This window comes from Peromyscus leucopus, chromosome 19 (genome assembly GCF_004664715.2).
Source record: "Peromyscus leucopus breed LL Stock chromosome 19, UCI_PerLeu_2.1, whole genome shotgun sequence".
Lineage (NCBI taxonomy): Eukaryota > Metazoa > Chordata > Mammalia > Rodentia > Cricetidae > Peromyscus > Peromyscus leucopus.
In genome coordinates this window covers 82,813,890-82,838,907 of record NC_051079.1, presented here as the reverse complement: position 1 = coordinate 82,838,907, position 25,018 = coordinate 82,813,890, and the positions used below count along the sequence as shown (strand labels likewise).

Genomic DNA, 25,018 nt, shown 5'->3' with positions numbered 1-25,018 from the left:
ACCACCCTTTCGTCTCGTGCGTTTCCGGCATGAGATTGCCGCGTCCTCCGAGGCATATTGTTTGGCTGCCCCGGCGAGGACCCGGCCGCGGGGTCCTCGGGGAGCAGCCGGAAGCACGGCGGGCGCGCTAGCTGTCGCGGGTCGCGGTGTGCGCTCCGCGTGTGCAGCCGCGTGGGCCATGGGGCGGCGGGCGAGGGGCCGGCGGCTGCAGGCGCAGCCCGAGGGCGCGGAGGACGGCGCCGAGGGCGGCAGGAAGCGCGGCCAGGCGGTAGGCGCGGGGGGGAAGAGCGGGGCGCCCCGCGGACTCGGGCGTGGAGGCTTTGCTCGTGGGCCGGGTTCGCGGGCGTGGGGGGTGGGGGTTCGCTCACCCCGCGCTTTCCTGTCCAGGACTGGGAGGCGGCTACCCCGAGATCATCAAGGAGAACAAGCTCTTCGAGCACTACTATCAGGAGCTCAAGATCGTGCCCGAGGGAGAGTGGGACCAGTTCATGGGCTCACTGCGGGAGCCGCTCCCGGCCACGCTGAGGATCACCGGTTACAAAAGGTAAGGTGCTGCTGGCTGTGTCCGTCTGTCTGTCCTGGGCAGCTGTGTGCACTCGGAGGCTCTGGAGAAGGGGGGTTGGGTGCAGGGGAGCAAGCAGCCTGGGTTGCTTCGGCGTGGCAGGTGGAGGGACCAGTATATGAACAGAAACGGCAACCCGAGCAAGACTTGGTTCCTGGAGGTGGGTGAACGGATGGGTCCACCTGAGGAACACGGGAGGTTTGTGGCGTCTCCTCTGCCTCTCCTCTCCCCGCCCATCGTTGTACATCAGCCCCAAGGTGTGTTGCACACAGACACCAAGCCGGGCAGAAGTGCATCGCAGCACAGTAAACTAGAAGGATTTTTGGTTTTAGTCAGTGGGCTCTGATGCCTTGCAAGTTGAATTCTTAAAAATGAACAGTGCCGGACTGTGAGAAGGCCGCACGCCCCTGCATGATTAAGGAACATTTCAGAATTGGCTTTAATTTTAAAAATAATTTTTAGTCTTAAATATTTTTTACCATCTCAGCTTTTTAGGTCACTGTGAAAATTGCTTTTTTTTTTTTTTTTTCATAGCCACGCAAAAGAGATTCTCCATTGCTTGAAGAACAAGTATTTTAAGGAGTTGGAGGACCTGGAGGTAGATGGACAGAAAGTTGAAGTTCCACAGCCACTAAGCTGGTAGGTAGAAAATCCTCCCTCGTGTTGGGTGTTCCTTGGATTTTTATCGTTTTTATTTACTTGTTTGTTTATGTTTTTGCCCCTTGGATGCATCTCTCAGCTCTGTAATTGCTGTCAGCATAAAGAGCCAGGGTGAACTTGTCCAGCATCTTAGGTTATTTTCCCTGAAGCTTTTGTGAACGTCAGACTGGTGTGCCCATGTTCATAAATGACTTGCTGGTCATGGTTCCCACACCAAGTTCAGTCAGTTGGTTTTGGTTCCAGCCTCTTCTTTGATGTTCCTGAGTGGCTTCTCTCACTTCTGTCGACAGCCTCCCCTTTCTTTCCCACATCAGAGTTTCAGGGTGGATGCTCTCCCTTCGGGAAGGGAGCGCAGACTCCGATTGGTACAGCCTCACCACGGGCTGGCACAGCCTCCAGGCAGGCTCAGTCTTGCACTGTGTCCAGCAGTCAAGCACTCCTGCTCCCATGATATCTCCCATGATCGTGTTACCTGTGATCCCTAGAGCACGAGGCATAGGATACCTCATGCAATACCTGAAGTGCCCCATAACAGCCCAGATGCTCCGTAGATACCCGAATCGACAAACTTACAGAAGTTTTTAATTATGGTTTCAGATTTCAGGTTTGGGGATAGAATTTTCACAAAAAGAAAAGTATTTTTTTTAAGTCATTGCTATATAAGGATGAATTGAGCATGTCTTTACTGGTAATTGTAGGTTTTGACTGTTTATGCTTTTTTTTTTTGAGACAGGATCTCATTATGTAGCTCTGGCTGGTCTGGAAGTTGCTATGTAAACCAGGCTGGCCTCAAATTCACAGAGATTGAACACCCCGACTCCTTTCTGTTGGAATCAAAGGCCTGTGCCACCATGTCTGGAGCTTTGACTATTTACAAATTGGTGTTGTCCTCTTTTATTTTAGGTAATCTTTTGTGGTAACAACCCAAGATTAGGGTTTTGGTCATCAGGAAATGTAACTTACCTTTCTCACTGGCCATTTGGATTTGTGGTGTCCGCAGCATAGTTAGGCACAACGTGTTCATTTCAGTGAGTACTGGATGTCAGACGCTGAAATCAGTGTGCAGCAGTGATCCACACTCTGGTGCTGCAGAGTGTACAGACACCTGGAGCTTTATGCTGCCAGGTTTTGCGTTTGAGTTAGATTTCAGTAGTTTGGAATGACTCACGTGTTTGCTGCTGTCGTTCAGTTGCGAGTCTGTTGTAGTGAGTCGGTGAAACTTCAGCCTATAGCTTAGGCTTGCCCCGTAGCTCTTATAACTTAATCCATTTCTGTTCATCTATGAAAGCCAGGACTCACTCATTCACGTGAGTCCTGGCTTTTATCTCTCCTCCTGCATGTCTCTTCCTCTGCCGCCGCTGGTGACTCTGCCTTTCTTATTCCCAGAGCTCTGTCTCCAGAAGTCCCACCTAACCTCTTTCCCTTCCTAGCCATTTGCCATTCAGCTTTTTATTAAACCAATCAGAAGGTGCTTTGGCAAAGACACATCTTCACAGTGTACCAAAGATTATTCCACAACAAATATACATGTTCATGATTATTCGATCTTAAAAGTACATGTTTGGAAATATTTGCCATTGCCTGGTGAGGTGGCATAAGCCTTTGATCCCTGTACTTGGGAGGCAGCGGCAGGCAGAAATTTGAGTCCAGCCTGGTCTATGTAGAGAGCTCTAACCAGCCAAAGCTGCACATGAGATCCTGTCTTAAAAATATGTATGTATTTGTTGGCTATTCTAAAGATGTATGGTCAGTTTGTTTTTTATTCATTTTCACTTTTGTATTTAGCTATTCTGAAGTTTTAAAACATTTTAATCATAAGCTCAACAGCTGTCATGCTCACTACAGGAGAACTTGAAGCTTATCATAGTAAACTTACACCTTAACTATTGATACTAGAACCTGACCCATGAGGACCATAGAAGCTCTTTACTCCGACTGTGTAGGTTGCTCCCTTGACCTGAAATGCAAATTCAGTTATTTCTAATAAGTCTGAGGTGGTATACGGTGTTCACTCTGATGCTCTGGTGACTTGGTGATTTGCAGTTATACTGTCATTGGTCACAGGCAGGTTTGCGATTGCCAGAATTCTGTCAAAGCTGGCATTTTACTCCTCTGTGTTTCAGGTGACACAGTGGCCCAGCAGATTTCTCAAATACAACACTAGGAGCCCAGACTGGGGGTCTCTATATTACTGCCTCTAGTGAACCAGAACAAATAAATACTTCCGTTTTTAACTGCCTGGTAATGGAACATAGCTTCATGGTCTGTGTGAGTGGAGGGCGCTGTGTGTAAAATTCAGTCAGTTCCATTTTCATAGTTTCCTAGACAGAACTTATCACATGTATCTTAATGCATGGCTATTGAGTAGGGTCTTAAGATGCTAAAAGCTTGTTTGTTTGTTCTCTGCGTCAGTCCCAAGTTCCAGTTCGTCACTTTGTTTTCCAGTCAGCCTGGTTTCATTGTCCCGGCTGCCACCATGGGTATAGATTGATACATAGAACCTTTGTGACCTGCGTTGCCAATGGAGTTCGTTATCGCGCCTCAGGCATAACAGTGAGCAGTGGCACGCAGATTGATCACTGTCTGCGCCTGTTCGACACTGGGTTCACTAGGCGTGGTGAGCATTGTGCTGTGGGTCGTATCAGAGCCCTCATCTCCGCCATTGTGGACTGGTGACTAGGTACAGGCCAGATGGGACACATTTCCCAACCACTGACCTCATAAAGATAGAATGTCCATGGGTTGACATAGTTGGCAAAGAGGCCAGCTTCTTCAGTCTGTATGGCTAACCCTGGCCAGGAGTCAAAAATGAGCGTGATGGCGGTTTCCTCTTGTTGCCTTGTGGAACTGCTTCGTATAGAAACAGAACATAGTTTTAAGAAAATCATAATCAGATATTTGTCTAACATTTAAATATCTGCTACGCATGCCTTATTGTTTGAAAATGGTGAATTTCTTAACTTCCATCTCGTCTCATTTAGGTACCCTGAAGAACTTGCCTGGCATACAAATTTAAGTCGAAAAATCTTGAGAAAGTCTCCACTGTTGGCAAAGTTTCATCAGTTCCTGGTTAGCGAGACTGAGTGTGTAAGTTGGTTCTGTGGGTGTGCTGGGGGCCTGAAAACACAAGTGCTGTGTCATGGAACTTCCACTGTAGAGGAGCGTAGGCAGGACCACGAGTTTAGTGTCTGGATGTTGATTCAGTCGTGGAATCATGAGGATAGTGAGTTCACCTGTCACAGTGGCCAGTTTGTCTTACTGTCTCCTCTGGATTGACGTGGCTGTAGAATCTGGATGAGTGCAGGACTAGGCAGTCATGGAGTTCTGTTTAGTGTGTACTCCTTTTTCTTGGATGTGCATTCTATTTTCTGTCATACGTCCAAAAAGAAGTAACATTTTAAGGCCGCTTAGTGGACTGGAGGTTGTCTAGTTTACTTTTAATGTTATTTCCGCACTTGATCCTGTTGAATCTTGCCATGTATTTTTCCTATACTTGACCTTGACCTATGCTTGTAGCTAAGTGTAGCTGTGGTTCTCATGGTGTTGTCCTTCAGGGTTGGTTGCTTTGGGCAGCTTCAGGCACAGGTCTGTAGCCAGAGGTGTCCTCAGAACAGACACCGTCTTTTCACGTAGTGGGCAAGTGCGCCCTGGCGCTTTCCTCTTCCTTCTTTTGGAACTCAGGGGTTCCCCCTCCTCCTCTTGTCCACCTCTTTCTGGTCAGGTGACCCTTCTGTGCCACTAGAAGCAGTGGGCTTCTTGTTCATCGAGCTTCAGAAGGACTGTGGTTCCCGTACTTCTTCTTTCCTGGCGCCATTACCAATCTGAATGTCATTCACCTTGCTCAGTTCCAATTTCTAGCTGTTTCCTGCCACCATGGCTTTATGTCAGTCAAAATAGGTAAAGGGCATAAATTTGCCTTGGCTTTCCCTCCCTGGATAGTGAGAATTGAGATCTGCCACATCCCTGTCTGTACTGTGCTCTGCCCAGCTCCTTATTTGTGGTAGCTCAGTAAAAGATTCATTGGGGAGCATCAGGTTTGTGCGTTGGGTAGAGCAGAGGCTGTGGGGACCAGTGTGGTAGGCAGCAGTTTGTGGTATAGGAGGTGGCTGTTTGGAAGGAAGGTTCTGGGTTAATCAGGAGCTAGGTCGTGAGAGCTGTGCAGCTGAGCGGGGTTGGCTTTGTAACTTCTGCAGAGTTTTGAAACAGGAGTCACATGGGTAGACTGGCAGCTTCGAGTCAGTGTGCCTAGGTGAGTGAATCAAAGTGCCAGGGAATCACTGCTGACCGAGACCTGAAGAGCAGTAACTGTGAAGTCTAGATGTCCGTTCTGATGTCATCAGCCTGACTTGTCCTGTGCCAGTGCTTGGCCAGTGTCTTGGGTGCTGAAAAGCTGGTGACTTGTGCATGCCCGCGACGCTTGCAGGCTGTAGGTGGAGTTTGACTGAGGCAGTGCTGGTCTGTTGCTCTGTCCGCCAGCTCACGTGCTCGGGAAAACAACTCCCCGAGGTGGCGATAGTTGTTGAAAGCTACAGGTAGGATCAGTAGCTGATGGTCCTGTCTCTGCAGGAGTTGCTTAGATCTAGAAAGTGGACATTGCCGCTTTCTTTCCTCCTGGCTACCTGCTGCTCTGTAGATAGGAGACTGCCCTTGAGGACACTTATCCAACCCCTGTGCTTGAGAGGACCTAGACTGTGTACTAGCCTGGTACTAGCCTCCTGTGCTTGAGAGGACCTAGACTGTGGTGCTAGCCTCCTGTGCTTGAGAGGACCTAGACTGTGGTACTAGCCTCCAGTGTCATACCCGACAGTCTAGCCTTGGTGCTAGTGGGTTGTTCTTAATGATCTTTAGGTAGCAAGCCACTGTCCATTCATTCAGAAGTCTCCTCACTGAGCATTTTGTGATAGTGGAGTTTTCTGTTCTCGGGAGATTACGGGGCCTTTTCCTATTGCACTCGACACGTGCCTCATTTGAAGTGCTGTTTTTCTCACTGTCCCTGGTTTTCTCCCCAAGGGAAACATCAGCCGGCAGGAGGCTGTCAGCATGATCCCCCCACTGCTGCTCAACGTGGAGCCACATCATAAGGTAGTGTACCGGAGAGAAGATGGGAGGTAGGTGTGGCCGTGATGGCCCGCTCTGCTGAACCTCTCAGTGGCCGCCTCTGCCTCCCCCTTTCCTTTGATAATGGTGAGGTGTGCTGCAAGATTTTTGTCTTCTTCCTTAAGCACACACAGCTCTGCATACATTTTTATCTCAGAGGGTTTGGTTGTTAACTTAGCAAACTAACTGTACAGGTAGAGCCGTCTGTGGTCTTTCCGCTGAGTCACATTGGCTCCTGGAGCTCGTTTGGCTGAGTGCCGCTGCATCATTTCTAAGTGAACTGATGGCTTGACTTTGTCCCACAACCGTCGGGAGCAGTGAGAGAAAGGAGGACGTGAAGGGAGGGGTCCCTGCTGTGGGGCTGCCGTTCCGGGTCATGAGGGTGACTCCGTTCTTCGTTCAGTTCCACAGCTCCCAGCCTCGTTCTGTCCCGCCCCTGTGCAGGCCGGGCCCGTCACCGCGTGATTTCTTGGTTTTACGAGCAGAGAACATTCTCTCCATCGTGTAGAAGTGGAGTTTAGGTCTTGGAATGCAAGTCAGCATACTAGAGTGACTCACAAGATGGTTTAAGATCAAATGTAGAGTATTACAGCTTTTAAAGAGTGATGCCTTCTTGTTTGTTTGGTTTCGTAGATCTTAGACATGTGTGCGGCCCCTGGATCAAAGACCACACAGTTAATTGAAATGTTGCATGCAGACATGAGTGTCCCCTTTCCAGGTAATCACTGAGGGGCAGGGAAGCTACTTTGGTGGGTTGTGGGCAAGGAAAAGTCCTCCCCTTTGCTGCTTCCTGGGCAGTGAAGTCACCTGTGACTCCCGAGGGTAGCTCACTGTTGATGAGTTCTCAAACCAGCACGCTCAGACTGAGACCCTTCTGTATGTGCTCTCTGTAATAGGAAGTGGGCAGGTGTGTGTCAGGCCTGGCCTCGTGTGCAGACCTACTTTCGAACTTGGCTAGTGCACCTCTGCTTGGGTCAGTTCCTGCCTTAGGTGAGACGCAGTGGCACGCTGTTCTTAGTTGTTGCTGTTAGCCGCCTCCATTCACATCCCCGCACCTTTCCGCTGTGGGTTGTGGCAGCCGTAGGTGCCGTATTGGAAGTGGGATGTGATGTGCAGTGGTGTGGGGAGGCAGCAGAGTGCTCGTGAGGTGGCCGCCGTTTCTGCAGTCGCCAGTGTCTCTCATGCTGGCTGTCTCAGAGCAGCCGGCTGCCCGGCCCCATTTCTGTTCTAGTTGCCTGACTTACTAGCAGTGTGGACGGCTCTCTCCCTCCTTGTTTTGTTGTCATTTTTTTTAAAGCCCTCGTTTTATTGGTAGATAATAATTCCCCCCAAAGCATCTGTATTACCTGTTTTTAATATTTCCATGTTGTCAGTAAAGGGCCTTCTTAGCTGGCAGGAGCAGTTTTCTTTGTGTGTTCCTGATGTCCTATGTTCCTTGGTGTTGGGAAGAATGATCCTGGCTGTAAATGTTGTTAAGCTTCTTTTGTCTTGTTTGTTGGAGTGGGAGGAACCAGGAATGAGCAGGGTCACCGCTTGGGATACTTCCTGGGGATAGTTCTGAGCTTGTTACACCAAGCACCATGTCCCAGGGCCCGTTGATGGGCTCGGGTGACAGACCCTGCCCCAAGCTGGTTTTCACTCGAGAGCAGAGCTCTGGCACATGGACAAGGTTTTGTGTGCCTTTCTGTCTCCCTTATAATCAATAATCCTAGAGAAGTCGTTAGCACAGCAGTTACAGCTCATCAGGTGCAAGGTGAACAGCTGCTCACCAATGAAACTTGAGGTTTTGATATTTTTGGGTGCCTATAAAACCCACATGTTGACAGCTCCTTTTAGCTTTCCTAGGAAATCTTGATGTCAGGTCTTAACATTTCACAGAGATTTCCTTCTCACCTGCCGACCAGAGGTTATGGTTATGTGTTTCAGGGAATGATTCTACTTCTGCTGCATCTCACCTGACTACAATTTTATGTTCCTAGAGGGATTTGTTATCGCAAATGACGTGGACAACAAGCGCTGCTATCTGCTCGTTCATCAGGCCAAAAGGTTGAGCAGTCCCTGCATCATGGTGGTAAACCATGATGCGTCCAGCATCCCTAGACTCACAGTAGATGTGGACGGAAGGAAAGAGATTCTCTTCTATGATCGAATTTTATGTGATGTTCCTTGCAGGTATTTATATTAAGAGGCCAGAAAGCCCAAAATCTATCAGGACATCCAATCGCATGTAGATTAGATTAAATGAAGGGGCACATGAACACGTGGTGCGTATGGTTACTATGGCGAGGAGTATGGAGAAGGGTGTTAGGTTGCTGGGATAGAACAGAGTGATAAACGGCTCCAGAAGAGGGAGCTTACCACGCACCCATGCACACATGCACGCACACCCCAGGATGCATTTCGGAAATCACTGTCAGGGTTTTCTATTCAAGTTTGTTGCTTAGTTCAGTGAAAGGAATTTAAGAATTGAAACTTTGGTAATGCTCATTTTATCTGTATCTTGATACTTCAAATTTAATGGCATAAATGTTAGAATTAGACTTTATGTGTAGAAACATTGTCTTACAAGGAAAGACCCTGCCCTGTTACAGACATCAGTTCAGATTCAGAAGTAGGTAAGAACCCAAGTAGTTAACAGCATGGATTTGTGGGGACCAGAGCTCAGACTGCCTGAGAGAACCTCTCAAAGTGCTTAGGAAACCTCTTGGGAAGGATGACATTTTGTTAAACATTTACTGCTTGTAGTAGAACTTAGTTTGAAAATTGTAGCTGGTAATGCTAAGTGTGGCTGAGTTAAAAAGCATGGAAACTGAAACTTTAGAATTTATGAAATTTAAGAGCATGGACTCCCTTAAATAACTTGCAGCATGGTAAGTAAAACTTTTAATGTTCTGTGTGAAGCGTCATAAATTAAATACATGAGTCATGAATTCTCTTGTTTCCTTGGTTACAATATTCTTTAACCTTAAGGGTCCTGTTTTCTACCCATATGGTCTTATAATCAAAAGAAAAAAATTTATATTCTGAAAATAAGTTAGTCTTGCAAACACTTGGTTATAGGCTAAAGAAATTCCTGAAATTATGGTAGGTTTCTGCCATAGGAGCACTCACATCCAGCCAGGGTCGGGATTATGTATCAGGTCTTGCAGTCTCCTGGACCTGCTCCTGAAGCACAAAGAAGTGAGGCTGTGAAGAGTCAACAGCTAGGGCAGAAACAAACCCTGGCCGATGAAGCAGGACAATAGGAACCTGTCCTGTAGGTGCACCTGTCCTGTAGGTGCACCTGTCCTGTAGGTGCACCTGTCCTGTAAGGTGCACCTGTCCTGTAGGTGCACCTGTCCTGTAGGGTACATCTGTCCTGTAGGTGCACCTGTCCTGTAGGGTGCACCTGTCCTGTAGGAGCACCTGTCCTGTAGGGTACACCTGTCCTGTAGGGTGCACCTGTCCTGTAGGTGCACCTGTCCTGTAGGGTGCACCTGTCCTGTAGGTGCACCTGTCCTGTAGGGTGTCTGTAGGGCCTGTTGGGGTGACCTTTCCTGTAGGGTGCACCTGTCCTGTAGGTGCACCTGCATTCATTTCTGTCACATCAGTGGAGGAAGTAGTATAAAATCGGCTGGATTGATTTGCTGTGGCAGACCTTTGCAAGTGTGATTCTGGTTTTAAAATGTCATTTTTTATTAATCAGGTTTCTAAATAGCGTTTATGCAAGGGCCTGTGTTCTAGGTATACAGATTGGTGTTGCTGGTACAAGCTGAACATCCTAATTTGAAAACTTAAAGTGCTTCAAAAGCCAAAGCATTTGAGTCCTTGTCATATCTCCAAGTGAACTACACCTGAACTCAAGTGACAAGTCCCAATCAAAACACACATACTCAAAATGGCATGTAATTATCTTCATGCTGTACGTTTAAGGTATATACAGAACAAATGGATTTGTGTTTAGAATTGATTCAGAGACACCCAGAACTTGTTTTCCCTGAAGCGTTGTAAATATGGAAGACTTGTCCCATGGAAAGAGTCTCTTCAGAGTTAATTGAGGTTTTTCTAGTCCTGTACTTCCTTTTGGAATTGAATGTTGAAGTGTCGTGCTCTGAAAGCTGAAGTAGAAAGACACTGTCTTCTATGAGGAGAGAGGTGCTTTAGTCAGTATTTATAAAACCTGCTTTGCAGTTCTGCTTGGGTATAACATGCCTGTCACATCTACCCAGGCTGGGGTTCAGCTTGTTAAATATCTTCTTTTCAGTGGTGATGGCACGATGAGGAAAAACATTGATGTTTGGAAGAAATGGACCACCTTGAACAGCTTGCAGCTCCATGGGTAAGTGCACTGGTTAGATTTGGAGACAGGCAGACTGCCAATATGCGTTGTTTCCTGACTGACCATCTACAGGTGGACACATACATGGAGCCACAGTTAATAGCTGCCTCATGAGTTTATTTGTACACTGCAAGTTGCTTTAAAGCAGTGGTTCTCAACCCTTTGGGGGTCAGTTGTCAGATATCCTGCGTATCCAATATTTACATTATGATTTATAACAGAACAATTGCAGTTATGAAGTAGCAATGAAGTAATCTTATGGTTGGGGTCAGGACATGAGAAACTATTAAAGGGTTGCAGCGTTAGGAAGTTTGAGAACCTCTGCTTTAAAGCATGTAAGAGTAGTAACTGCTCAAGCCTGGGCTACAGAGTGAGTTCCAGGAAAGGCACAAAGCTGCACAGAGAAACCCTGTCTCGAAAAAAAAAAAAAGTGGTAACTGCTATTTTTATTCTGTCAAGATGCATGTTTATTTAAATTGCCTTTTATGACCATCTCACATAACATTTGAAGCATGCATTTCCTCTCCTGTAACTAACCTTGGATTTATCAGGGTAGCATCTCTTTGTGCTTAGTATTGCCTTGTTTGTGTGACATTTTTCATACTTTTTAATTTTATGTGTATGAATTTTTCACCTGAATGTATATATGTGCACATCATGCGTGCCTGGTGCCTGTGGAGTTCAGAAGAAGGCATTAGATCCTGGGACTGGACTTATGGATGGTCACGAGCCACCTTGTGGATGCTGGAAACCAAACCCGGTCCTCAACAGGTGCTCTTAACTGTGAGCCATCTCTTTAGCCCACACAGCCTTTTCACTGGCTCTCTATAGAGTTTGGTGTCCTTTGTCTTTTAACATGAAAAGCACATGTCCTTCAGTGTGGAATGGGATGGTCTAGTAAAAACTGACTGCAAATTAATCATTTAATTTTGATTATTTAAGTGGTACTGGTTTTGTAAAATGGAGGAAAGGGTTTATATTTTTCATAGAAAACCACATGTATGAATAAATTTGGAGATTTTTGATAGAGAAATTCTCCAGATATGTTCTACTTTTCTTGTCAAACTGTTAAGAAATGTGACAGAACAGAAAAAATGTCAAGTAGATTTCTTTTTAAGAATGGACACAGTGACTTATGTAAGAGTACATTAACTTCATTTGCAACCTTGAAGTGTTTCGTTTGCTTCTTATACAGTCTGTGTGTGACGAAGTAGTAGGTGCTCTGTAGCCTCGGCTCTGTTGTGGTGACCTGCCATCCTCCTTAGCCTACAGCTCCGGATTGCGACTCGAGGTGCTGAGCAGCTGGCAGAAGGGGGCAGGATGGTGTACTCGACGTGTTCCTTGAACCCCGTGGAGGATGAAGCGGTGATAGCGGCTCTGCTGGAGAAAGAGTGAAGGTGGCGTGTGTGCTGGTCCTGGAGGGACAGTGAGCGTGCTGTGACTCCCGGGGTCGGGTCTTGGTTGTTTGCATGTACGGTTAACCTATTGCCTGTACCTCTTTTTTTTTTTTTAATTTTATTTATTTTATTTTACAATACCATTCAGTTCTACATATCAGCCACGGGTTCCCCTATTCTCCCCCTCCCACCTCCTCCCTTACCCCAGCCCACCCCCCATTCCCACCTTCTCCAGGGCAAATCCTCCCCCGAGGACTGCGATCAACCTGGTAGACACAGTCCAGGCAGGCCCAGTCCCCTCCTCCCAGACTGAGCCAAGTGTCCCTGCATAAGCTCCAGGTTTCAAACAGCCAACTCATGCAATGAGCACAGGACTTGGTCACACTGCCTAGTTGCCTCCCAAACTGATCAAGCCAATCAACTGTCTCACCTATTCAGAGGGCCTGATCCATTGCCTGTACCTCTTAAGTGAAGTGTCAGTTAAAAGTAGGTTTCTGTGATGCAGTTGTCATATTTTGGTAATTGTTGGACTCTGAAGGCTTGAGGACACAGCTTTGCTCGTTTTCCTCGGATGACAAAATGATTCATTCTGTTAGGTCCTGACTACGCTGGTTTATGTACACGTGTTTAACAGGGTAGACTGATCCCATGAACTGGCAGCACAGTGTGAGGGACTGACATTACTGTGCAGCGCTCACCATCGTCCGTCTGTCTCACTTCCTCAGCCTGCAAAGCTGAGTTAAGTCACTGCACCCTTGCAGCCACCCCTGCTGCCAGCACTGGGGTTTTCCTCTGGACTTGGGGTTTAGGGCCCTTACGAAGGTGGGTCATGTTGTAGCTGTCTTCTCGTCACGGCCTCGTTTGCCTCAGTACCAGGTTTCTGTCAGGGGTTCATTCCATGTGTGAACTGAACAGTACCCCGTTGTCCGTGACTCCACCCGTGACACTTGGATTTCTGCTCGGAACTTCTGTGGACCTGAGGCTGTGGACATGGTGTGTTAAGAGTCTCCTAGACAGCCTGCTCTCCCTGCTTTGGGATGTGCCTCTAGAGGGGCATCGCTGAATCCTCTGGTAACTGTTCTTGTGCTGAGGACTTAGAGGGCTGCTCTGTTTACTGACAGCATCATTGTACAGCCTGTACACAAGGTTCCAGTTGCGTCATGTCCTTTTCAGACCTGTGGTTGTTTTTGTTAGTCTCCATCCCACTGATTGTAAGGTCTTAGCACACAGAATTACACCAAGACATCAGACAGGCAGCATTTTCAAACGGGATTCCAAAACAGCAGTTTTCATGACGCTTTTTAAAGTGCTTCAGTTTTAGAATTTTGTTGAAGTGTTAGCTTTTCTCTATTAACTTCACCTATTGGGGTTTTCTAAAAGCGAACAGTAGGCTTTCTCCCTGTTTCAGTATCAGAATCCAGCAGTGTCCATCCTCACAAACATGGAGGAAGTTAAGCATGATTAGAGAAGTGCACTCACACATCCCGAGGCCCGGCACCCACCCCCTGCCGTCCTTGGCCTTAGGTGTGTTCCAGCACTGGCAGGTCTGGGTTGTGTAGTCAGCCCTCAGCCGAGTCCTTTAGAGTGAAATTTAATACATGTATTTGTATTCTTACACATCGGCCTCAGTAAAGATAGGATTTTGGAACAATTGTTTTGGTAGTATTTAACTTCTCAAAGTGCATGTGGAGAAGGAAATGATGTCATATCATCAGGCATTCTGGGTCGAGTGATAATAACTGAACTTGTGAAGGGCGGTGGTGGTGCATGCCTGAAATCCCAGCACTGGGGAAGGCAGAGGCAGGCGGATCTCTGTGAGTTGGAGGTCAGCCTAATCTGTAAAGCAAGTTCCAGGACAGTCAGAGCTGTTACACACACAGAAAAACTGTCTCTAGCTGTCTCCTCCCCCCCCCCCCCCACCCCCCAATTGAACTTGCTCAGATTTATGTCTGTGTTAGCTGTACTTTTAGGAAAAATGGGATTCTGGTAACTAGAATGATAGACTTCATGTCTTCACGGGGCTACAGCCTAGCCCCTGAACTCTGAGAGCAGTCAATATGCTGATCATTTGTAGCTAGTTTCTGTCACTGCTCAGTCTCAGGGCTAAGCCAGGAATAGGGTCTGTGCTCTCAACAGCAGGAAGAGGAAGGCAGAGGAACTGAATTCAAGGCCAGTCTCAGCTGCACAGGAGTTCCTTTTTCAAAAAGCCCAGGGTTGGGAATGTAGCTTGGTGACCGTCCTTGGCTGGCATGACCAGCCCCTGGGTTTGATCCCCAGCAGTGCAGAAACCTCTGAGGGTAGATGTAGGATTTGAGAGGTTCACACTCTTTGGGGTGCCTTTTTATTGATATAAAAAAGACTTTGGTTTCTTGATGATTGGTGATTAGTTTTCTTGACTAGTGTACATACTAAATGCAGCTATTCTCACCTCAAGCACAGGCTTGATGGTGACAGGGCCCTTCCTTCTGTCGTCAGGCCTGGCATGTGGGCCTAGTCCTAAGCTTTCAACAGAAAATGGAGCAACAGAAAGTGCTTAGGTTCTGGGAAATCAGGGAATGCAAAACACTGAGAGTTGACACGTGCTTGGTTAAGCACTGGAGGAGTGTGGTCGGCGCTGTAGCTGGAGGGAAGGTGGCTCACAGCATGGAGACTGCAGCGGGGTGGAGCTCACCCAGGGCCAGCTCTGCTCCTGAGTGCAGCTGTTGGCCCTGCTGGGTGGAGAACCAGTGTCGGGTGTTGTGTTTGCTTTGAGCGAGGAGGTTCTTAGAGCAGGCTGCTTCTGTGAAGCAAGTGTCCCAGCAAGGGTCTCCATGGGGTCCTTTGGTTTGTTTATGCAGTTATTCGGGGTTTTCTTTGCTTCTCCAAGGAGCTTTGTTATTCTTTTCCACAAGTGTGTATTGGTAGCTACTTAAATGGTGACTGATGCCCCGCTGTACAGTCTCCTACAGTGTCCTGTTAGAGACCGCAGGACTGGAGTGTGATCACACTGTACAGCCTCCTACAGTGTCCCTGTTAGAGACCGCAGGACTGGAGTGTGATCACACTGTACAGCCTCCTACAGTGTCCCTGTTAGAGACCGCAGGACTGGAGTGTGTCCCCACTGTACAGCCTCCTACAGTGTCACTGTTAGAGACCGCAGGACCGGAGTGTATCCCCACTGTCCTGCCTAGTGGGCAACTTTAGAAAGCCTCCTGGGATGTAAAACTTCGATTGAACTCAATTCTGGAGTATTAGACAAGGCAGGAAGATGCAGATCACCTGACCAGTGTGTGTATTGAGTTTTCATTTGCACTTTAAGAATACAGTTAAATGACTTTTAGTAAAAGTTTCAGAGCTGAGTCTGTCACCACAGTCCAATTTGAGGCCATTTTTGTACCCAAAGAGGGTTCTTTGTGGCCATTAGCGTTCACCCCTGGACATTGTCAGAATGGAACCGTGCTGTACGGACTTGGCTGTGTTTCTTGAATGGCCAATACGGTAGCCTTTGGGGTTTTCCTTGTGTGTGTTCCTAGGTGCACTTGAGCTTGCTGATGTATCTGCTGAGCTGCCAGGACTGAAGTGGATGCCTGGAGTCTCCCAGTGGAAGGTAATCCTGCAGTGAGGGCTTTAGTTCAAAGGACCAGGGACACCTGAAGGATTTAAGACCCACAGACGTTGGAAAACATTTGTGTTTGGGTATTGTCAATCAGTCATCACCTGGTTGTACAATATAGAATCCATGCAGATTCTATTTAAAGACAAATGCTATATTGCATGTATTTTTTTCTCTGTTTTTGTTCCTCATATAGAACCTAGCTTTGCTCTCATCCAAAAATTAAAACCTTGCTACCTTTTTGAGTTTGTGTGTGTGTGTGTAGGGGTAGAGGGGAGTTGCAATTCAACCTTGCTTTTATAAACAAACAATTCCCCTTTGATCTTCCTGCCCAAACAGTCTGAGATGTGGTTGTTTGGTTGTTTGTTTGTTTTTTTAAATAAGTAAATAACCTGGTCAGAGAGCTTGATGATATTTATTCTGGACTTTGGGATGAAGGTATTTCAGGATTTTTAAAAGATGCTATATAAGTTATTGCCATGCATATTTTAGCTTTATCTTTGCAAATAGTCTGATTTCTCTGAAGAGACAAATTTACCCTTTGTGCTGTGTTCCTGTGTATGGGTATGCTCTTCATGGAAGCAGTGCTGCTGGTCTCTCTGCAGGTCATGACTAGAGACGGGCAGTGGTTTGCAGGTTGGGATGAGGTTCCCCAGGGCAGGCATACACAGGTTCGACCTACTATGTTCCCACCAGAAGACCTGGAAAAACTGCAAGCGATGCATCTAGAGCGATGGTGAGTCTGTGGGTACTGTGGGCTTTGGAGTGGGAGGGGGTCTGTTGAGTTGGTGAACCTGGTACCCAGTGCTTGCTGCTACAGTGTCGACAGATACTGAAACTGGCTAGAATCTCAGAGTTAATGCTTTGGAAACTGCATGAGCTTTTTCACCCTTTACTCGTTAGTGTACAGGAATTGTTCAGAACAGTGGCTTCATTACGATAGCTCCATAAATGCTGCATTGTACCTTGATCATGGCAGTATTCCTCCATCTGTGTGTGATTGCTCTTGTCTTCCCCCATTCCCTCCATGACCTTTTCAGACGATATGAGTGGGAGCTCTTTGTAAGGGGGGCTGAGTTTGCAAGAAGGGAAGATCAGATCACTTGTATGACGTTTTATATGTGTATATATACTGTTTTAGCCTTCGAATACTACCACATCATCAGAATACTGGAGGGTTCTTTGTGGCAGTGTTGGTCAAAAAAGCACCAATGCCATGGAATAAACGTCAGCCAAAGGTAAGGGCTTTTAAATCAAAACCGTCTAACAGAACATGTGACCTTACTGCTGTTCATACAAGACAAACCCTGTAAGAGTTAGTTCACTTGAAATGCAGAGCAAAGTGGAGGTTTTGAGGGGTGAGGATGTTTAGAGAGGCTGAGCCTGAAGGAAGGGGGATTCATCTGAATTTCAGATTTTCAAAAAAGCAGGCAACTTCTCACAAAGAGATGGTGAGAAAGGCCATGTGTGGGTAGCACATTCTGTCTCTGTGTTGAAGTTCAGCTACTTAACAGCAGTTGAAATGATGTGAGATTGACGGTGGGCAGAACTAGGGGCTCTGACATTCATTGTCCTCCGCCGTAGGGGTCATTCTGCCCCTGTGTGTACTGGCCATGAGTGAGGCTCTCTCTTCTCATCTGTGAGCAGTCATGGGAAGGGGTGTCTCGTGGCCTTCCCAATCTCCATGTCTTTCCCCTCTTCTTTGTTAGCCTAGCCGTTGTTATGGCTCATAAGTCAGACTTCTGTGGTTATGGACTGTGCCTGGAATTGTTGTGCAAACCTCTGTTTCTTAAGATCATCTTGGATTAGGACTAAGACTGTTCAGCTTTGGAAAAACAAAGAGGAACTGTTTTCTCAAAGGATTGCAACCTACTCTGGCCACAGTTACAGGTGGCCAAGGGTAACTGTTCGGCTTCTAGCTGATAAAGGCAGAGACCCTGTGCTTGGGTGTTCACCATGAACTTGGTAGGCTAGGAAGGTCCTCACTTTGAGACTGTGGGCCTAACCCCTTTGGAGTAAAGCTTAGAGCTGTACTCTTTCCTGATAGAGGTAGGATGCCAGCCATAGGCGTCTTTTTCCAGTAGTGTGCTTTAAAAAAAAAGAAGTAAAATTAACTAGACTAATGCATTTTACTAGTAATTTACTAATGCCAGTGTATTTAAAAGGCTGTTTCCAAGCAGTCAGTTGAGGTTTCCTTGTGTTTTCTTACAATGTGTTTTAACAGTGGCTTTTTTAGTTAGTTATTTGGAGCTGGTGTTGAAACTCGAGTCCTTTCCTATGCTAAGCACATGCTCTACCAGTCAGTTCTACCTCTAGCTCCAGTAGTGCCTGCCCTGGAAATGATGCATCTAGTTTGTACTGGTGGTGTTTCTGTGCTCTGTATCCACAGCTGTTGGGAACAGTCCAGAGGCTTTGTGAGTGTGCTGTAGGTTGACCCACACTGAAGTGCTTCCGGCTTCATGCTACTTCTGCAGTGTAAAAGGGTGTTTTCCTCTGATGAGTTGTCTTGCTTTTTAGAGTATGTTGTGTCATTTGCAGGGTTCTATGTTTCTCTTTCTCTCTCTCTCTCTCTCTCTCTCTCTCTCTCTCTCTCTCTCTCTCTTCTCTCTCTCTCTCTCTCCTGCTTTTCTGTCTCTTACTTAGGTGGGGTGTCTGACCTGCCCTGTGTGTGAGTGAGCAGGGGCACACTCCTCATGAGGTAGTGTGTTAACAAGTCAGTCATGGGGAGCAGAGAACACTCAGAATCAAAGCCAGAGACTTGGACCCTGTGCTGTGTCTTTTCAGAGGAGCTGTGGACAGCGGGCTGTTTGAGATGTCCCTTGAGACTGTTGCTGTGACTTGGATTTGGCTCTTATAGCTTGCTGACCTAAGGAAAATTCGGGACTTGCCTGCACCGAAGCTCCCTGAATTGTAATCTGACAATGGAACTGAAAGACCTGCTCTTACTCATCTTCTGACGTGTGCACAGGACACACAGCTTGGTGGATTGTCTAGTGTTGCTAGTAGTTGAGGCCTGGCTGTGTGCGTGTTGGGCGAGTGTGCTAGCATCCCGAGCTACGTCCCCAGGCTTAGAGGAGCTTCAACGTGTGACCGCTACCTTGACTTCTACTCCGAGCCAGTTCTTTACCCCAGTTCCTGAAACCCTGGGAGTGTGTTCTCCTAATTACTCACGCCTTGGAGCTGTTCCAACAGCCCTCCCTCTTTTGGTTAAATTTCCTCAGTTACGTGCCTGTGCCTAACATGGCAGGACCCCTGGTTAGCACATTCTCACATTCTGAGCTTCATGTGCCTTAACCAGCGCAGACACAGGGTTACTGAGTAAGAACAGGCTGGCTCTGTAGGCCTCTACGAAGGCCAGCCTGTGGTGTTCTTTGTGGGGCCACTGGAGAGTTGGCTCTGAATGAACAGTGCCTGCAAATTCCAGTTAAAGAGCAAATTCTAAAAGTGATAGGTTTTAAGAAGAAAATTTTGTCATGCAATGCCATAGAAAAATACAACTGGTTGATATGAACATGGTAGTTTTATTTTTCTTGCTGTGGTGAAGTGTGTTGCTTTATTGTGAAAATGAACATGTTCCCCTCGACAGGTACAGAGTAAATCTTCAGAGCCCAGGGAGAACATAGCATCCAGCCCTGTGGGTACCACAGAGAAGAATCCTGGTGACCTCCCTGAGCTGGACGGTCAGATGATCACTGGAGCCGGTGACTCAGAAGTAACACACCCCACTGAGAACCCAGAGAGTAAAGAAAAGAAAGATGGCGTTTGTGGGTGAGGAACACTGCGTCTGGGCATGTCAACCAAGTGGGTGGGATCCCAGAGCCTTAGCCTTGGGGATTCCCGGGAAGTGGGGGCAGCGCGTTGTGTGTTACTGTGCTCTGTAGGGCAGAGAGCACCCACAGCTGCTTCCAGGACTGGGTGTTGTGTGGGACCACGGGGTGCTGTGGAAGTGAATGCTCCCGCATACTTGCTGACTGCCTTACCACCTCCACATTCCCTCCTCAGCCCTCCTCCATCAAAGAAAATGAAGTTGTTTGGATTTAAAGAAGATCCGTTTGTGTTCATTCCTGAAGACGATCCTTTGTTCCCGCCTATTGAGTAAGGATCCTGCCATGTGAATCCCGCTGTAGAAAATTCACTGTAGCACAGCCAGTCCGTACACTCACACACAGTTACCAGTCACACACAGTTACCAGGCACACACAGTTACCAGTCACACACAGACCAGTCACACACAGTTACCAGGCACACACAGTTACCAGTCACACACAGTTACCAGTCACACACAGACCAGTCACACACAGTTACCAGGCACACACAGTTACCAGTCACACACAGTTACCAGTCAGTCACAGTTACCAGTCAGTTACCAGTCACACACAGTTACCAGTCACACACAGTTACCAGTCACACACAGTTACCAGTCACACACAGTTACCAGTCACATACAGTTACCAGGCACACACAGTTACCAGTCACACACAGTTACCAGGCACACACAGTTACCAGTCACACACAGTTACCAGTCACACACAGTTACCAGTCACACACAGTTAACAGTCACATACAGTTACCAGGCACACACAGTTACCAGGCACACACAGTTACCAGGCACACACAGTTACCAGTCACATACAGTTACCAGTCACACACAGTTACCAGTCACACACAGTTACCAGTCACATACAGTTACCAGGCACACACAGTTACCAGTCACACACAGTTACCAGTTNGCACACACAGTTACCAGGCACACACAGCTGGTGTTTTGTAGTTAGAGCCTTCCTCCTGATGGTGTCTTAGAGCTGGCTGGTCCTGGAGAGGGGCGCTAGCCTCGCCACTGAAGGTGAAGATAACCGAAGAGCTGCCAACTCGAACCCAGTGTAGGTTCCTCTCACTCAGTTGAGTACAGCGGGCAGTGGCCGAGGTCCCCGTCTGCTCTTACGTAGAAAATTGAGGAGACAGTGCGTCTGGGTAGTAGTGGAGTTACCCTGCACGGGAACACAGGAAAGCATGCATTGTAAAAACTTCAGTGTTGGGCCTAGTGTGGGAGGCTGGGTTCCTCATCACCGGAGTAGTGGTTGGTAGGAGAGCTGCTCTTGGAACAGCCCTTGACCTGGCTGTCCTTCAGGCACATCCTGCTTGTGCGCTGAGGCAGGGTGGCCTGTGTCTGGAAGTTAGGTCCTGTTGGGGGCTGTGAGGTCGTAGATGGTCTGCCCTGGGTTGTCTGTGTAAGCAGCGCCACTTTGTTGACAGGAAGTTCTATGCCTTGGATCCTTCGTTCCCGAGGATGAACTTGTTAACTCGAACTACAGAAGGGAAGAAGCGTCAGCTTTACATGGTCTCCAAGGAGCTTAGGAATGTACTGCTGAACAACAGCGAGAAGATGAAGGTGGGCGCTGTGAACCGTGAGCAGGACCCACGGCCCGGGTTTGCTTTCTCCCCAGACAGTTTCCCTTAGGTGTGCCAGCCGACTGGCTGGCTTCCTAACGGTGCCATCGCGAGCCGCCTTGTTCCGTCCTCCAGGGTCTGTGGGCTCTCAGGCACGGCAGTGACAGGAAGTGCCTCTGTCTGGACGCACACTGAGATGTGTGCGACTTACTCTTGGGTTCAGTTGTTCATGAGCTGTGGGCGTAGAAGTGGGGGACTGTGAGTTGACTCTTGGAAAACTGTTCCAGAAAGGGTGATTTCTCTTCCCATCCTTTCCAAAGCTGCGTACAGGCAGCCGTGTTACCCTGCATCGAAAGGGGCTGCAGTGAACAATTGTCCTTAATTCCTGTTTCCTCTCATTTTTAACTTACAGGTCATCAACACCGGGATAAAAGTCTGGTGTCGAAATAACAGTGGCGAAGAGTTTGACTGCGCCTTCCGTTTGGCACAGGAGGTAATTTGGAAATGGAAAGTCTTAGCCATGGTGGTGTGAGACAGCCAAGAGAGGTCCTTATCATGCCACTAGATTTCAGTACTTCAAGACTTGAGTTCCTCCAGGGCCTTGACCCAGGGGAGGGACTTCAGTCAAGTCATGAACCCCACAGGAAAGCTCTTCAGTAAAAGTATCCAAGGGATCACTGTGCACTCTTACAGGGCATATATTCATTGTGTCAGTTTCTTAATTGAAGTACCCATGGGATCATGGTGCTTTCTGGACTCTTACAGGGGATATATACATTGTATCCATTTATTAATTCAAGAATTATCACTGTGTCAATGGAAGATGTGAAGACACTGTTAACCCAAGAGAACCCATTCTTTAGAAAACTCAGCAGTGAGGCCTACAGTCAAGTCAAGGACTTGGGTGAGTAAAGGGATCCAGAGGCTGGCTTGTTTTACCTTCATGAGGCCTGCAACAGGTAACACCTGTAACAGGTGTTTCTACTTTTAGGACACGTTTCTCAGTCACATGTAGCAATTGAGGCAGGCCCTCTGTACGGGTTCCACATTCTCAGATTCAGCCAGTCATGGATTGAAAATATTTGAGAGAAAAAAGTCATGCCTGGCTAGGGATGTGCTCAGTTGACACAGGTCTTCCCTTCGCATGCTTGGAGCCCTGGCTTTGATCCCCGTAAACTACGGAAACTACAGGATACTGAGCCTGTCTGTAACCCCAGCACTTAGGACACGAGTCAGGAAGACCAGATAGTCATCATCCTTGGCTGCACAGCAAGTAATCTGAGTAGCAGCTGTGGGTAGGACGTTCACTCTGGAGGGATTTTAAGTCACCTACAGGTAACATTACAGAAGCTCTAAGTGGGCTCTGCAAATTCTTGTCATTTCATATGGAAGACTGGATCCCTTTTTGAGGGTTCTTTCCCTTGTCTCTGTGGAATCCCTTCTGCTGCTAGGCAGTACCCCCTGAGTTTATAAAGCCCTTGGGCCTGACTCTTTAAGCCCCTGTTTGGCTGCACCTTGCTGAGCTGGACATGATTTGGGTCCTGGTCATGTGGCCCTCCTCTTGACTCTTCTCCCTGTCTCTGTAGGACTCTGGAGTTCAGTTCCCTATGTTAGGTCCATGAGACCACAGTCTTGGTTGCACTGTCCTCTTAGAGCTCCTGAACTTGTGCGTTAGGTCACTAGATCACGGTGGTGACCTCTTCACAAGCCCTCTTTGTTTGCATTCCTCCTAACAAGTGTCTGTTGGTGCCACAGACAGCTCACTCGGCATGGTCCTGGGCTTGTATGACTTGTCTCACCCTGCTGGAACTCTCTTGTCCCCCACTCCATCATCTCCCCCACAGAACCACAGTTCAAAGGAGAGATTATTTAAAAAGAGAAACTTTATATTTCTTTTCTTTTTTTTTTTTTTTATCTTACATGAAGGTTTATGTCTTTTTTTTTTTTTTTTTTTTTTTTTTTTTTTTTTTTTGGTTTTTCGAGACAGGGTTTCTCTGTGTAGCTTTGTGCCTTTTCCTGGAACTCACTCTGTAACCCAGGTTGGCCTTGAACTCACAGAGATCCACTGCCTCTGCCTCCCAAATGCTGGGATTAAAGGCATGCGCCATCACTGCCCGGCTGTTATGTCTTTCATTGATGATTGGGTATGTGTGGGCCATAGTGTGCATGTAGAGGTCGGAAGACAACATGTAGGAATTGGTTCCTTCTTCACACTGGGTTCTAGGATGGAACTCCAGACTCCAGTCTTCAGGTTTGGACAGCAAGCACTTTTCCAGCTGAGCCGTCTGGCTGGCCCTCGTCCTTCTTTGAGGTGATGGATATAGGACATGGTAATTCTCATGTTATTCTGGGCTGGGTCTGGGCGCTGGAGCTTTTATTTACTTAACTTGAGTGTTGAGAATTGACCAGGAGTTAACTCACAGCCTCCTGCTCCTTCCTTTGAGAGCTGTCCTCTTGAAAACCACATACCCATCTTAGTTGTGGCCACTAAGTGAAAACCTTGGTTCATGTGTCTGTTTCTCTTTTCTTCCAGCAAAGGGAAGTGTTGTGCTGAAGTATGAACCGGATTCTGCGTAAGTGCATATCCCTCCTAATTGTTGGATAAGTAGCTGGGCATGGTGGCTCATGGTGGAACCCCAGCACGTGAAGGCCAAAGCCAGAGGGTCCCAGGCTACAGGATTTTCAGGGCTTACCGTTTGGGGAGTTCCAGGTGGTAAGGTGGCAGCTACCGAGTGTCAGGAGCACAGAAAACTGGCGGCACACGTGGCCGGAATTGGGGCGGTGGGTAGGGCACTTTTTGGAGAGGTTACATGTGAGTGTCATTAGCGGTAGCTAACAGGATGTTTAATGCTTACCAACTTCTTTGTTGGCAGGAATCCCGATGCCCTCCAGTGCCCCATTGTGCTGTGTGGGTGGCGGGGAAAGGCTTCTATTCGAACTTTTGTACCCAAGAATGAGAGGCTTCATTATCTCCGGATGATGGGCCTTGAGGTGTTAGGAGAAAAGAAGAAAGATGGAGTCATTCTTACCAATGAGAGTGTAGCCAGTCCAGAGCAGCCTGAAAATGATGAGGACGCCGAGCAGACAGCACAAGAGGCCACCATCACCAGCTGTGACCCAGCTGCAACTGAGCCATCCCGGTGAAGAGATCTCCGCACACTGAACTGGTATCATCCCTTGGTGGTTGAGATAAGATCCAGAATGTCCTTAGCTGCGAAGTGTATTGGTAGGGCCTCTACATGGGTGGGTGGCAGCAGTCTGGGGAGTTGTATTTTCCAGCATTTAGGAGTCGCTTTGGCAGATTGGATCTGTGTTTCTGCTTCTAAAGGCTGATGCAAAACAGCCTTTGCAGAAGTTCAGGTCCCTTGTTGGGCCAGTACTGGCCTAGTCTTTTAAAAATTATTTATAGTAAAAACTACAACTCTTTGGGAAACGGCTCTATGCTTTAATAATGTTTGGACTGACATTGGTGCACCATGCGGTGATGCTGACACCTGAGGCCTCAGGTGACTTCCGTGCCTTTGTGATAGAGTGAAGTAAGCGATCCCAGAATAAAGACTGATGAATCATGACAGCAGTTTGGGGGACAGTTTTGTGCTTATCCAGCAGGTGCTTTAAGTGGGGTTGCAGTTATTTGGGTCATGAAATAAAGCGCTATTATGATAATGTGTCTGAGCATGTGACTGATTTGCCCTTCGTTGGCTAATGGGAGAGAAAACCGAGCCCTCTTGTCTCTGTACAGACACTGAAGCAGGGCTAGTGTGCGGCGTTGTCGGCCAGTGTGTCTTGAGCACCTTCCTGCTTCCGGGAGCTGCTCCAGCCTGGACTGGGGTGTGCGGCATCCTTGACCTGGTTTTAGCACAGAACCAGCCTCGTGCCGGTTGAGTCACTAAGGGTTTCGGCATTGAAGAATGGAGAGGTAGAACAGGGTGGAACTGTACTGTCCCCTGCCTGGCTTCCAGGAGGGCTAGCCTAGTCATGTTTATCCTCCCCAGCAGTGACGT

At 47.6% G+C, this 25,018-nt stretch overlaps 1 protein-coding gene across 1 annotated transcript; it reads left to right on the top strand.

The window, feature by feature from the left end:
• Positions 1–130: 130 nt before the first annotated feature.
• On the top strand, positions 131–24,680 carry Nsun2 (NOP2/Sun RNA methyltransferase 2). The gene is made up of 20 exons (XM_028873680.2): positions 131–272; positions 388–544; positions 1,097–1,201; positions 4,204–4,309; positions 6,233–6,304; positions 6,953–7,037; positions 8,299–8,491; positions 10,563–10,637; positions 11,903–12,028; positions 14,661–14,665; positions 15,547–15,620; positions 16,232–16,362; positions 16,768–16,864; positions 19,213–19,394; positions 19,629–19,721; positions 20,880–21,015; positions 21,427–21,507; positions 21,780–21,918; positions 23,548–23,587; positions 23,888–24,680. The coding sequence occupies exons 1-20, from the start codon at positions 179–181 to the stop codon at positions 24,156–24,158; spliced, it is 2,262 nt and encodes a 753-aa protein (XP_028729513.1). The 5' UTR covers positions 131–178; the 3' UTR covers positions 24,159–24,680.
• Positions 24,681–25,018: the final 338 nt, after the last annotated feature.

What these genes read in the sequence shown, in the direction of transcription:
- Nsun2 (XM_028873680.2), top strand. Translation starts at nt 179, where the DNA reads ATGGGGCGGCGGGCGAGGGGCCGGCGGCTGCAGGCGCAGCCCGAGGGC. An exon ending in GCGATGCATCTAGAGCGATG is followed by an intron (nt 16,363 to 16,767) that starts GTGAGTCTGTGG and finishes ATACTGTTTTAG; the next exon opens with CCTTCGAATACTACCACATC. An exon ending in AAGTATGAACCGGATTCTGC is followed by an intron (nt 23,588 to 23,887) that starts GTAAGTGCATAT and finishes CTTTGTTGGCAG; the next exon opens with GAATCCCGATGCCCTCCAGT.